At 39.9% G+C, this 15,396-nt stretch overlaps 1 protein-coding gene across 2 annotated transcripts in view; it reads left to right on the top strand.

Moving 5' to 3' along the window:
• Positions 1-15,396, top strand: part of TPD52 (tumor protein D52) — a 125,258-nt gene that overhangs the window by 102,146 nt on the left and 7,716 nt on the right. For both annotated transcript variants that reach the window (XM_069601080.1, XM_069601079.1), the window contains exon 4: positions 1,873-1,974. In XM_069601080.1, the coding sequence (XP_069457181.1) occupies positions 1,873-1,974 (102 nt within the window). The remainder of the gene's footprint in view (positions 1-1,872; positions 1,975-15,396) is intronic.

Raw genomic sequence — 15,396 nt, 5'->3', positions numbered from 1 at the left:
TGGAAGCGGGGAGGGGTAGAAAGGGACTGAGGAGGTTTCTGCAGCTTTTGTCTATACTGCACAGGGCAACCTTCCCCACCATGCCTGTTCTCAAGTGTATCTGAGTCTTCTCCAACTGTTCTTTTGGACTGTTCTAGGGTATAGAGAGAAAACCAGCCTCCTGTGTGAGTTGAGGAAATAAAATCTAAGCTCTTAAAATGTTATATATGACTTACCAGATATATACATGAGTCACTTGGTCCTCAGAATAACCCAGTAGAGTGGGTAGTGAGATAGCCATAGATAAGGAAACAGGATCAGATCAGTGTTGAGGTCGCAAATCTCTCAAAGTCTGGAGGCACCATTTGAACTAAGATCTGGCCAAGTACAGAGCCAGTCTTTTTATTTTTTTTTAACCCTGCTCTATACACAGCATGAGACTCTCTCAGGTCACCATCTTTGATGTGTGCCAATGGCAGAGGACCACTCCTTAATCTTCTGGTCCTTTTTGATCACATGGTTTTGGTACAGCATTATCAAGATGCAGCTTTGTTTCCTGAGTCTCCAAAAGGTATTCTCTATGCAGTCTTGTCTGCTGAGCTGGTGACCAGCTGCATTAGGAGCTGCGTCCTAACGTGACAGGGGTACCTACCCACTTGGGTTCTCTTTCTATCCATATAAGTAGGCAGTGGAAGAACATGCAGGACGCCATTCCTTGTATCATCTTAAACATTTTCTCTTTTTCTCTTTTTTGGTATTTGATCTTGACAAGGTAAGTAAAAAAATGCCTGAGCATCCCTTTCTACAATGTGGGGATCTTAACCTCTTTGGGGTAAGAACCATATTCTTTTGTCTGTTTTAGTTTTTCCCTTCACTAATCCCTGCATAGATGGGAGGAGGGAGGTGGTAAATTTTCTGCTTTGTGCTACAGCAAATATCCCGCTTGAGTCATTTGAAGTGTTGTACCTTTTACGTACCCTGTTGAGAATGCATCAGTCCTCATTTGGTAACTCGACATACAAGGAGAACTGAAAAATCTCTTTATGCTGCCCCAAATTGATTTGGGTGATAAAAAGTACTCCTGGATCCCACCTTACTTCTGGTCCCTTTTTAGAAAATAAAGTTGTGAAAGGAATGTGAGGAATTTGATTTCATTTTTGTTTTGTTAGCTTAAGTGAAAAAGGAAAAAAAAATCAGAGATATAGTTTCATTTAACCTCTGGCCCATTTTAATCTTGGCTTCATAACTGTTTTTAACTCTTACCCAGATTTCTTCAGGCTTGCCTTTTTACAGGCCTTTCTAGCTGTCCTAGGGTGCTGCAAAAGGTTGTGTTTGAAATGGTGGTTAAGTAAAAAATGATGCGATGATGTTGACTTGGCAGTCAGGAAGAATTTTGGATGTTCTTTTTTTTTTTTTCCTTGAGAGTTCTCCAAGAGGTGGTGATCACTGAACTCTATGTAATGGATATTAGAAAGATTGTTGTTGTTCAGTCGCTAAGTCGCGTCCAACTCTTTGCAGCCCCATGGACTGCAGCACGCAAGGGTTCCCTGGGCTTCACTGTCTCCCAGAGTTTGCTGCTACATAGGGTCACAAAGCAGAGAAGGCAATGGCACCTCACTCTGATACTCTTGCCTGGAAAATCCCATGGGCAGAGGAGCCTGGTAGGCTGCAGTCCATGGGGTTGCTAAGAGTCGGACACGACTGAAGTGACTTAGCAGTAGCAGCAGTAGCAGGGTCAAAAAGAGTCGGGCACAATTGAAGCAACTTAGCACACACACGTGTGTCCATTGAGTCGGTGATGCCATCTAACCATTTCATCCTCTGTCACCAAATAATGGATATTGGAAAGGTTGGCTTACTTTCTTTGCTCTGTTCTTTTATAATTTAATATAGGTATAAGAAGACCTCTGAAACCTTATCTCAGGCCGGACAGAAGGCTTCAGCTGCTTTTTCGTCTGTTGGCTCTGTCATCACCAAAAAGCTGGAAGATGTAAAGTACGTCCTCATTTTTCCTTGCTTAATTAGGATGAGGCAGATTGAAATCTGTTATCATGGTTGCATTTCTTTCCTGCCTGGTACTGGCTGATGTTGGACTCCCCTCCATTTGGGTGAGGAAGAGCCCTCCTTCAAACCAGGACTTGAAATGCATCCCTAAATCCTTCTAGGCATAGCCTTCAAACTGATTGTCTTATGAATACATTTCAAGTTGTTGAAAAATTCTGGTTGTGAACTCTCCTCCTTTTAGCCCTTCTTGATCACATGGGGTAAGTATGTGGCTGCAGACCTGTGGTTGTGCGCGGAGCCTGGTGTCTGGCGGGGATGAGCCTGGGAGCACTGAGTCCTGCCCTCACTTCTGGGTGGTGCATCTTTAGCCCCTGGTGTGCTTGCCACATACTCATTTGTGTACTCCTTTGTAATATCTATGTTCATGCCCAGGCCAAAATCTTGTTTTGAGCTATTTATTTTGCATTTTATTTTCAATGTGTCTGCAGAATTTTCCTGGTCATTTTGATAAAACCGCTTCAGAGTGCTTTTGTGTCCACCAGTAACCTCATGCCACCCACCATGTGGATTAAAATAGTGCTGAAAATGACAAATGTGGATTAAATTGGCTGTGCTTCTGTTGGCATGCAAGATTTATGTGTTTTGTTTTTTTTAAACCCTTCAGATTGCATGACCTTGTGTTTTCTTTTTGTGGGGAAAGTAGATTTTACAACCAGAATTTTGTTGGTTGAATAAGTTTGGTTAACTGGTCTTATACTTGTACCAAAAATACCCAATGACTTGCTCATTGTATTTGGACTATTATCATTTCAATACAGTGTAATAAACACAGCTCTCTTAAACCCTTTTGACCATTATATATACTTCTCTTAGGTAAGCTCTTTTCTTTCTGTGCTAACTCCCGATTGTGTAGCCCTTTAGAATTCAGTTAAAACTTTACACAGCTCTTAAAAAGTAGGTTATTTAATTGTTTTAGATTTACCAGAACTTCCTTTCTTTTTTAATGCTTACTCTGGCTTCTTGCAGATTGCAAGCCTTTTCACATTCCTTTAGGTAAGGAGAGTGTAAACCATCGCTGCAGCCCAGCTCTCATCTAAGACAAGTGTGCTTAGGCTATGATGCCACATTGGATGGTCGTGTTTGTCCACTACATAATCTTGCATTTTGAAATATCTTTTCTCTGGTGCATTCCTATTTTCAAGGGAGGGTTCTTGTATACCGTGGGTAATGGATACATTAAAAGGAGAATAATTTGACACATGATTCAAGGGATATGGAAATGATTTTGACATTTTACTTTCCTTTTGTGTGTGTGTATGTTTGGTAAAAAAGAATCAGCTTTACCATGGCATGCAGAATTCCTCCCTTTTAATGTCTGACTTTGTTTGTTTGTTTTTGATGCTGTAATTTCTTTGGTGCCTATGTCAGGATGTTGGAATCTCCCTTCACCTGACTCCCATTATGCAGTTGTAATAGACAGCATATGTACTGTCTCACAATGTTAGTCTTTTCTCTTTCCAGGTTACTGTGACATTTTTTTTAAATTATGGTAAAATATGCCTAAGATAATATACCATGACTCAGCATGTTTTAGTACTTGTTTTGTTAGCCTCTAGTGTTTACTATTTTATTATTTCTTTCTATGAGTTGTATTCTGTAACTCTGCACGCAAGGACATTTCATAGCTGCAAAAGGAGAAATAAAGTGTATTAGGCGAAAAAAGAAAGCATGTTAAAAAGATATCAGCCCAGATCTTCCCTTCTGGAAGGAATCTTTGTGATATTGAGCAAACCTCTCCTCTCCCTCCCATATAGACTCTCTGAATATCCAATTAGTAGTTAGAGAAAACGAAGGTGGAAGGTCTTTTGAGTATAAGTAGGAAAGTTAACACACTAGTCTCTATCTCTGTTCCTATTAACGTGAATTGTCTTCTCAAGCAGTCAATTGCTGTGGCTAGCATTGTGCCTTCTTATGTAATCAAATAGATACTTATAACTGAGGCATTCTCTTACTTATCTCTGAAAGAGTAAGTCAGGGAGATAAACAAACTCTGAGTGTTACACTATTTACATTTAGAATTGTGCTTTAAAAAAAACAAACAAACAAGAAATCAGTGATAGGAATCAATTGTGTATCTTTGGTGTTCAAGTGAAAATGACCTAAGTGCTTTAGGAAACTATTAAGAGAATTTTATCTAATGTTACGAGGTTGTGTAAGGATGTGTTCACTCACATAATCCATTCTGCTAACATAAAGGTGTACACCGTGGACGGATCCAAGGGATATAACCTATACCAGACACAGTTCTTATTAAGAAAGAGCTTAAAATCTTTGAGTGCATGGAATGGGGGAAGGGAGGTGGGGCCCAGGAATGAGTTAAGAATGGAAGAGCCTAGGACTTCCCTGGCGGTCTAGTGGGTAAGATGCTGCATTCCCAGGGCACAGCTTCAACCCCTGGTTGGAGGACTAAAATCCCACATGCTGTGTTTTGCGGCCTTATTATTACTGTTTTTATTTATTTGGCTGCCTTGGGTTTTGGTTGCCGCCCTTGGTATCATCATTGTTTCATGCAGGCTCAGTTGTTGCGGCACTCAGGTTTTCATTGCTCTGGGGCATTATGGAATCTTAATTCCTTGAATGGGAATCGAACCCACATCCTCTGCATTGCAAGGTGGATTCTTAACCACTGTCCAGCAGGGAACTAAGATCCCGCATGCTGTGTGGCGTGGCCTTGAAAGAATGGAAGAGTCCTCTTCATACTTAATTATAAAACAACACTAGGTGTAATGTAAACAAAAATAATAAAACTATGTAAGTGCTGTTGAAGAAGGATTTCATCAGTTCATACCACCATTTTTTCTGTATACTTTGGAGAAGATTAAGCAAATGTACCTAAGTATGGCTCAGTATGTGCTGTCTTATTAATTCACTGGAAATAATATGAGTTGGGCGGCTCTTTTCTTGTTGCTTACACAGTCACTTTTTTTCATTTCATTAAAAAAATTCAATTAAGATCATACTTTGTCTAACATTTTCAGTCTAGTTATTAATGAATAATGTATTCTTTGTGTATCAATATATTATGTATCAGTGCAGGTCCTGGTTAAAGTTAGGCTTCATATTACAACTTGGAAGTGGGAGATAGAGCTACATTTTGGAATTATTTCTTACAGGTTAAAAGTTGAGTAAAGCCCTTAGTCTTTGGCATCTGGTTTCAGGACCTAATGAACCTCAGATTCTTGATGTTTAATCTCAGAAAGAATCCAGTGAGAGACAAAGTGATAAATAAGAAGTAGGTTTATTTAGAGAGGAACACACTCCACAGACAGTGTGGGACATCACAGAGGGTGATGGAGAGGCTCTATACAGTCAGCAAAAACAAGACCAGGAGCAGACTGTGGCTCAGGTCATGGACTCCTTATTGCCAAATTCAGATTTAAATTGAACAAAGTAGGGAAAACCACTAGACCATTCAGGTATGACCTAAATCAAATCCCTGGTGATTATACAGTAAAAGTGACAAACAGTTTCAAGGGATTAGATCTGATAGACACACTGCCTGAAGGACTATGGATGAAGGTTCATGACATTGTACAGGAGGCAGTGATCAAGACCATCTCTAAGAAAAAGAAATACAAAAAAGCAAAATGGTTGTCTGAGGAGGCCTTACAAATAGCTGAGAAAAGAAGAGAAGCTAAAGGCAAAGGAGAAAAGGAAAGATAAACCCATTTGAATGCAGAGTTCCAAAGAATAGCAAGGAGAGATAAGAAAACCTTCCTCAGTGATCAGTGCAAAGAAATAAGAGGAAAATAATAGAATGGGAAAAATGAGAGATCTCTTCAAGAAAGTTCGAGATACCAAGGGAACATTTCATGCAAAGATGGGCACAATAAAGGACAGAAATGGTATGGACCTAACAGAAGCAAAAGATATTAAGATGAGGTGGCAAGAATACATGGAAGAACTGTACAAAAAAGATCTTCATGACCCAGATAACCACGATGGTGTGATCACTCACCTAGAGCCAGACATCCTGGAATGTGAATTCAAGTGGGCCTTAGGAAGCATCCCTACCAACAAAGCTAGTGGAGGTGATGAAATTCCAGTGGAGCTATTTCAAATCCTAAAAGATGATGCTGTGAAAGTGCTGCACTCAATATGCCAGCAAATTTGGAAAACTCATCAGTGGCACAGGCCTGGAAAAGGTCAGTTTTCATTCCAGTCTGTACATTTCATTCCATTCATGCCTTTCATTGCCAAAGAAAGGCAATGCCAAAGAATGCTCAAACTACCACACAATTGCACTCATCTTACATGCTAGCAAAGTCATACTCAAAATTCTCTAGCCAGGCTTCAACAGTATGTGAACCGTGAACTTCCAGATGTTCAAGCTTGAAAATACAGAGGAACCAAAGATCAAATTGCCAACATCCGTTAGATCATTGAAACAGCAAGAGCATTCCAGAAAAACATCTACTTCTGCTTTATTGACTATGCCAAAGCCTTTGACTGTGTGGATCACAACAAACTGTGGAAAATTCTGAAAGAGATGGGGCTACCAGACCACCTGACCTGCCTCCTAAGAAATCTGTATGCAAGTCCAGAAGCAACAGTTAGAACCGGACATGGAACAACAGACTGGTTCCAAATAGGGAAAGGAGTACATCAAGGCTGCATATTGTCACCCTGCTTTTTTAACTTATATGCAGAGTACATTATGAGAAATGCTGGACTGGATGTAGCACAAGCTGGAATCAAGATTGCCAGGAAAAATATCAATAACCTCAGACACAGATGATACCACCCTTATGGCAGAAAGTGAGGAAGAACTAAAGAGCCTCTTGATGAAAGTGAAAGAGGAGAGTGGAAAAGTTGGCTTAAAACTCAACATTCAGAAAACTAAGATCAAAGCATCCAGTCCAGTCATTTCATGGCAAATAGATGATGGGAAAACAATGGAAACAGTGACAAGACTTTTTTTTTTTTTTTTTTTTTTTTTGCTCCCAAATCACTGCACATGGTGACTGCAGCCATGAAATTAAAAGACACTTGCTCCTTGGAAGAAAAGCTATGATCAACATAGACAGAATATGTAAAAGCGGAAACATTACTTTGCAGACAGAAGTCTGTCTAGTCAAAGCTATGGTTTTCCCAGTAGTCATGTATGGATGTAAGAGTAGGACTATAAAGAAAGCTGAGCGCTGAAGAATTGATGCTTTTGAACTGTGGTGTTGCGGAAGACTCTTGAGAGTCCCTTGGACTGCAAGGAGATCCAACCAGTCCATCCTAAAGGAGATCAGCCCTGAATATTCTTGGAAGGACTGATGCTGAAGCTGAAACTCCAGTCACTTGGCCACCTGATGCGAAGTGGTGACTCATTTGAAAAGACCCGGATTCTGGGAAAGATTGAAGGTGGGAGAAGGGGATGACAGAGGATGAGATGACTGGATGGCATCACCGACTTGATGGACATGAGTTTGAACAAGCTCTGGGAGTTGGTGATGGACAGGGAAGCCTGCCGTGCTGCAGTCCATGGGGTCACAAAGAGTCTGACAAGACTGAGTGCCTGAACTGAACTCAACTTTTCAGTTGAGTTAATTTCACTTTAAAAAATCATTTCTCGATCAAGGTGTCCTGATTGTAATCTGATTTATATATGATAGAAAATATATGAAAACATATAATAGGAATATATATAATAGGAATATATAAAACATGTATAAAAAATCTACATCTTTTTAGGTGAGTGAGTCACAGAGGCAAATACTGACCACATGCCCCCAAGAACTGTACAAGAAGAGGAGCGTGGGCAGCAGGCCTGAGGGTTTCCTTCTGAGTAGCATGGCCTTTCCTCTCATGGAGGTGGATGCAGGGGCCCCTTTTTGCCAGTGCTTGCAGTAGTTGATAATCCTGTTGGCTACCCTTTGTTCCAAGTTCATGCTAAACCTGAAGACTTGTGGCGAGGATTTCAGTCTGATGGAATTGCAGGCATTTTGCTGACTTGCATTGTTAGAGCCAGCAACAGTTTTGATTGTACTATTAATACGTTATCAGTTAATAAGTTAGCACTTGAGGTGTAGATGTTGTCTACAAGGTGAGTAAGGAAGAGGAAGAGGAGGGGAGGGATGGGGAGAAGGAGAGAGAGGGAAAGAAAGGGAGAGAAGAAAGGAGGAAGAGAGAGAGCGACACAATGAGAGATGTCTGTTTTTGACAACCTCACAATTGATGGTCAGCAGCAGGCCAGAGGAGACCTCTGAGGACAGACATCTTGTCCCAGGGGGTGTGTTCACAGTCACTCCTCTGCTGTTGGCTTGTTTTCTGCACATACCTGGTAAACATGGACTCGTGCCTTTATTTTTGTTGAGAGAAACTTTAAAGGAGTGTTTTCATTTCATGAAATGAAATGTGTTTAATTGATGTTCATGTTATTAAGAGCATGCTCTAACAATTCAGCAACCTCATTAGACAAATATTTCTGATATGTTCAGGAGGATTTCCCTCTCTCTTCAAAGGAACCTTCTCCTTTTGGCCTGTGAGTCTCTTCATGTAAACCTCTAATTTTTTAAAATTGGTTTGGGGTTCATTCAGGTTATTCCAGACAATTCCATTTTGCTGAAGTTTTCTACCACTTAATAAGAAATGATCTCTTTTGTTATAATAGGGTACCTTTTGATTTGAACTTGTAAAGGTTTTTTAGAAAAATTTATTTGGCTGTGCCAGATGTTAGTTGTGGCATGTGGGGTCTAGTTCCCTGACCAGGTATTGAACCTGGGCCTTCTGCATTTGGAGTGTGGCATCTTAACCGCTGGACCACCAGGGAAGTTCCAGAATTTGAAAAACTTTAATGCACTTTCCTATCTTTCATGCTCATACACCCTAATTTCAGTTGCTGCAGTTATTTATTCATTCATTCTTTAATTCAGATGTATTTATAGAATGACAGCTTTGTGCCAGGCACTGTCCTGGACTGTAGGGTTTGAGTTACCAACCAAAATAATAGCCGGGTGAAATTTGAAAGCTTTAAAGGATATAATCTTAGATAAGTATTAATGTTTATTTCAGTTAAAGTCGTAGGTACTTCCCTAGTGGTCCAGTGGAAAAGAATCTGCCTTGCAATGCAGGGTACACATGTTCAATTCATGGTCAGGGAACTAAGATCCCACATGCCATGGGTCAGTTAAGCCTGCATACCACAACTAGAGAGTCCGTGGGGTCCTACAAAAGATCCTGAATGATGCAAGGGAGATCCCATGTGTAATAACTAAGACTCAATACAGCCAAATACATAAATAAATAAAAATAAAGTCATCTGTAATAATAACATAATGGTAAACAGTTATAGTAGGTACTGTTAGCTTTTTGATTTTTCAGATGAGAAAAACTGAGCCACAGAGAGGTTAAGTGACTTCCCCATGGTCACACAGCCATCTGGCTGAAGGTCAGGACTTGAACCCAGGCACACAAGAGTTCGGGAGCCTGTGGTCCCCTCTGTCTTGTTCTATCTCCCCAGGGCAATGATAGCTTAAGACTTTGACCCTCGAGCCACTGTCTGGTAGTTACTTTGGCTCATCACCTGTGATCAAGAGATTATTTTGAGGGCAAAAGGGAATAATGATTCATGAATGGCTCTTAAAAACATGCTTGGCACGCAGTATGCTTTGAGACATGTTGACCAGCCTCTCTTCTTTCTCTGTCTGCCATTTGCTACATTCTTCCTTTTCCTTTTCCCTCTATTCCTCCCCCTTTAATATTACTGGGGATGAAAAGTTCAAACAACTGTGTAAGAAACAACAAAAATTTAAAAAGTCAATTCAGCTTTTTAAAAGAATAACTTCCAAAGAGTAAATATTAGATTATAAAATACTTAGTGTGTCTGAGTTAGAGTCAGGTTGTCCTCTTTGATTTCTTTTTCCTTTAGTGTTTTGAGGAATCCAGATTTACATTCTTGCTTTGATTGTAGGTTACTATCTTTGAGGGTTGAAATCCAGTTGGAAAAACTTGCAACAAAATTTGCTTTATAGATGCTAGCTAATCTTCCCAATATATTAACATCTGTTAGAGACAGTTCTGGTCCAGGAGCAACATGGCTTTTTGCTTTTGAAGTTTTCCATAATATATTTGAACATCAGTGAAATTGGAGGTGATATGTAAGTTGAAGCAAGTTGAAACTTTGTGTAACCTTGCATAGGGAAGCTAGAAATGCAAAGACAGCTGACCAATTATTAGATTACAGACTAGCCACCGATAAAATAGAATTTCATCTGAATATGGGTTGTAGAGATGTTCAGGTAGAGAAGCCCTTGTTGGACTTGAAATTAATATGCATTCCTTGTTCTTGCTGCTGTAATGGCTGCTTCAAAAATGGCAACACCTTGACTTTGTATTACTCTAACTGATTTCATTCTCTGTTCTTTCTAATCTTTTCTTATTATGAAAAGTAACACATACAGAAATTCAACTGTGTTTATCACAAAATGAACACCTTATTGTAATTACTTCCTTGCTTTTTGTAACACATTCACACTTACACATATTTAGTGAGTGCATCCTTCATGGTACTCAAATCTTTAAATTCTTTACCTGCCATAGCTGCTGATTGAGGTACAATACCAGTAAGAGTGACTTTGCCATTATCCCATAAAGGACCCTAAAGTCCCCTACAGGAGATGCTATACTGAATTCTCAAAGAGATCTTTTTTTTTTTCTTTTCATTTATTTATTTATTTTTTTAAATTTTAAAATCTTTAATTCTTACATGCGTTCCCAAACATGAACCCCCCTCCCACCTCCCTCCCCATAACATCTCTCTGGGTCATCCCCATGCACCAGCCCCAAGCATGCTGTATCCTGCGTCAGACATAGACTGGCGATTCGATTCTTACATGATAGTATACATGTTAGAATGCCATTCTCCCAAATCATCCCACCCTCTCCCTCTCCCTCTGAGTCCAAAAGTCCGTTATACACATCTGTGTCTTTTTTGCTGTCTTGCATACAGGGTCTTCATTGCCATCTTTCTAAATTCCATATATATGTGTTAGTATACTGTATTGGTGTTTTTGTTTCTGGCTTACTTCACTCTGTATAATCGGCTCCAGTTTCATCCATCTCATCAGAACTGATTCAAATGAATTCTTTTTAACGGCCGAGTAATACTCCATTGTGTATATGTACCACAGCTTTCTTATCCATTCATCTGCTGATGGACATCTAGGTTGTTTCCATGTCCTGGCTATTATAAACAGTGCTGCGATGAACATTGGGGTACATGTGTCTCTTTCAATTCTGGTTTCCTCGGTGTGTATGCCCAGCGGTGGGATTGCTGGGTCATAAGGCAGTTCTATTTCCAGTTTTTTAAGGAATCTCCACACTGTTCTCCATAGTGGCTGTACTAGTTTGCATTCCCACCAACAGTGTAGGAGGGTTCCCTTTTCTCCACACCCTCTCCAGCATTTATTGCTTGCAGATTTTTGGATCGCAGCCATTCTGACTAGTGTGAAGTGGTACCTCATTGTGGTTTTGATTTGCATTTCTCTAATAATGAGTGATGTTGAGCATCTTTTCATGTGTGTGTTAGCCATCCGTATGTCTTCTTTGGAGAAATGTCTATTTAGTTCTTTGGCCCATTTTTTGATTGGGTCATTTATTTTTCTGGAATTGAACTGCATAAGTTGCTTGTATATTTTTGAGATTAGTTGTTTGTCAGTTGCTTCATTTGCTATTTTTTTCTCCCATTTAGAAGGCTGTCTTTTCACCTTGCTTATATTTTCCTTTGTTGTGCAGAAGCTTTTAATTTTAATTAGATCCCATTTGTTTATTTTTGCTTTTATTTCCAGAATTCTGGGAGGTGGATCATAGAGGATCCTGCTGTGATTTATGTCTGAGAGTGTTTTGCCTATGTTCTCCTCTAGGAGTTTTATAGTTTCTGGTCTTACATTTAGATCTTTAATCCATTTTGAGTTTATTTTTGTGTGCGGTTTTAGAAAGTGATCTAGTTTCATTCTTTTACAAGTGGTTGACCAGTTTTCCCAGCACCACTTGTTAACAAAGAGATCGTTTTTTAACATTAAGTCATATCACAAACATCTTTGGCATCTGCTCAGCACTTAATAAGTTAAAAGGCTCCCAAATTATCATTTCTACTTTGGTTTTCTTGGAAGCGTATTGGTAGTACTTTTCTATGATAATGTTGTAAAAACAGAATATTTTTAAAAAGTGGTCTGTATTTCCAACATTACTGAGTCTTCTCCTAACTGTTTACTCTATTGGTCAGTTTGCCCTATCCCCCTGATGTTCCCTCTCAATGATGCTCCACCGCCATCCTTCTCTTACCTAATCCCGGGAGGACCCCTTGATGAGTCATGCATAGCTCCCCACTGCTTTCCTGTTTTAATTCTTCATCCCCTGAAAATTTTAGGTGACGTTTACAATTCAGTTTTTCAACTTTTATGATCAGGACTTGTTTCTTATGGAGTATAATCCTGAATTGACTTGTGCCCTGGATGTTGACTACATAGTCAACTTGATGCATCTAGAATTAATACGCTTTTATGATTTTTCTCCTCACTCTGCCTTTGCCCTAGTTCCTTTAAACTAACTTGTCTCCTGGTTTAAAGGGGGCACAGAACACACCAGATGGCCACTGGAGGAAATGATCTTTTATGTAGATGCTTAGGGACAATGACCAGAATTAACTGTCCATTTCTGAATTTGTACTTACTTTATCCACCCATTTTCTCATTTTGTTGATACTATGGAATTCACTGTGTGAGTCCTGTGGACAAACAACTTATCACTGGCTTAGCTATTATGTACTTTCTTTTGCCATAATTTGATAATTTCTGCCAAAATGTTCTAGTGAAGAGTCTTTTGGTTAAGAAGAATAGAAAACTGTGACTTTGCTCACCTAAAATGGAAAGGCATTGCACAGAATGAAAGTTGTTTTGTAATTCAAGACAAGGAAAGGAAGCAAGCTCAGCCCCATCCAGACTAGTCCTGCAGATTGGAAAGCTGTTAGAAGTCAAGGTAGCTTCTAGAGCCCAAAGAAACGAAGAAACTCCTTTCTCTCCCACTTGAACCCTCTTTTCTTCATGGTCCTCTCTCCTTCCTTTCCTCTTCCTCTCTGCTCATATGCAAATCTTTCTTTGGGAATTGGCTTCCTCTGTATTCTTACAACTTTTACCTGTTCCCCAAAAATATCTTCCTCAACATTAACGCCTCCATGAGTTTTTAGCTCAAGTGCCTACCACTAGCTGATTAGCGCCTTAGTGTTTTAATTACACAATCCCAGGATAAGAATCTTAATTGTATCAAATAGTTTTGTTTTTCTTTTCATTCAGTCTAAACAATTTGTTGATTACCAGAAGATTAATTTTGGTGGGTGGAACTCTACTGATGGTAGAAGGTGGCTTTGGCAAGGTGGCTGTGGCAATAGAGGCAGCTTCATGTCAGGTCGATTTCTCTCTCTCCCTCCATTCTTGTCTCATCGTAACAAAGATTTGGAATGATAGACTAATTACAGCTCACACAGACAGGATTTCTCAGTTCCTATCTCAGTGTAGCAAGGATTCGAAATGACCGACTGGTTACAGCTCAGTTACAGTTCTTTTATTAAACAGAGGGGATAGTACATTCCCAAGACGTGGGAGCAGGCTGACCCCAAAGGAGTGGCAGTGATCACTCTCTGCTTCCCTTTTTATATTCCCCGTCTCCTCCTCTTGATTCTGCACTGTGCAGAATAGGGCTTGTACACACCACCAGTCAGGAAAGGGAATGCAAATAGGCGTATGTTCAAGGGTGATTGGAGAAGGCAATGGCAACCCACTCCAGTACTCTTGCTTGGAGAATCCCATGGACGGAGGAGCCTGGTAGGCTACAGTCCATGGGGTTGCTAAGAGTTGGACACGACTGAGTGACTTCACTTTCATTTTTCACTTTCATGCATTGGAGAAGGAAATGGCAACCCACTCCAGTGTTCTTGCCTGGAGAATCCCAGGGATAGAGGAGCCTGTTGGGCTGCTGTCTGTGGGGTCGCACAGAGTTGGACACAACTGACGCAACTTAGCCGCAGCTGCAGCAGCAGCAAGGGTGATTGACAACTGCAAGTTGTATAATGACAGGGGGCCAAATCTTATTTGAATGGCCTATAAGGACATTTAGTTTAATTAAGAGCAAGTACAGGTTTCTTACTAGAAAACTGACTACTGCTACTAAGAAGTGATGTCATTTTAAAGTCACTTGAAGTTGTCAAATAGTAACTCTGAAACCTTTCTGTTCTGGTATCAAATGTGTGGGAGAATGATGGCTGCAGGAACTCTTCAGTGGTCTTGCTTGTGTGTGTGTGTATGTGTGTGTGTGTGTGTACGTATCTGTATGTGTGTGCTTCATCTTTTGAGGGGAGGTGGTGAACACTGGATTAGGAGTTCAAAGACCTAAGTTCCATTTATGATTCTGCTGTGACCTATAAATTATTAACTCTTGAGCCTTGATGCCAGATGCCTTACAGGTACTGGTGAAAGCACTCGACAATTTTCAAAGTGCTATAAAAATGCCAAGTTGATTTATTAGCTGAATTATGAACTACTGGAATCAAATTGGCTCATGAATAAAAGTTATGTTGTGCTAACTTTGATCCCCTCCACCTCAAAAAGCAAGTAATTTTTTATGGTGCCAGAAGAACAAGATTCTAGAAAACTAATTTTTGTTTGCTTTTTATAATATCTAATCGCCACTTTACTAACTCCATTTCTGTCTCTTTTTAATGCTGCCTCTTAGCATACGCTCCATTCAACACTCAATTAGCATGCCTGCTATGAGGTAAAGTATATTTTCACAAAATGTAGTTGGTCTGATGCTTTCTTACTTTTTATCCAGATGTTTCTCTTGAACTGTTCCAAAGTAGGAACTAGAAGTCTGCTCTAAACAAGCTGTGAAAACTGTTACTAGCTTTCATTTGGTCCTCCCAATGTTATTAGGCTGGTGTAAGAAATCCATTAAATGTTTGTGATTTTAAAAAGGAATTATTATTTCTACTTTATTTTGTAAACCTATTAAATTGTTTCATTCTGGAATCTGTTTAATTAAAAAAAAATTGAACACTGCTCATCTGATCAACCTTTTCTTTTCATGGATGTAGGTGGCCCACCTCCTCTGTTCACATTAGCTTTAGTTACAGTCTCCCTTTTTCTCATCCTCCCCATTTCTCCTTCCTTCATCCCACTGTGACATCTGGAACCAACTGGGATCTCATTCTAGTGTCCTGTTTCATCAATAAGCGCTTGCAAGTGGCACCTTTTACTACCTCACCTGACCTCTCTATAGAGGCAGGGAATTTTTCAACAATGCATGCTTGACTTGAACTTTAGTGTACATCGGAACTACCTGGAGGGCTTGTTAAAAGTCCCTGCCTGGTGG

This window comes from Ovis canadensis, chromosome 9 (genome assembly GCF_042477335.2).
Source record: "Ovis canadensis isolate MfBH-ARS-UI-01 breed Bighorn chromosome 9, ARS-UI_OviCan_v2, whole genome shotgun sequence".
Classification (NCBI taxonomy): domain Eukaryota; kingdom Metazoa; phylum Chordata; class Mammalia; order Artiodactyla; family Bovidae; genus Ovis; species Ovis canadensis.
Note: the sequence above shows the minus strand (reverse complement) of the source record. Positions and strands in the feature narration are given on the sequence as shown.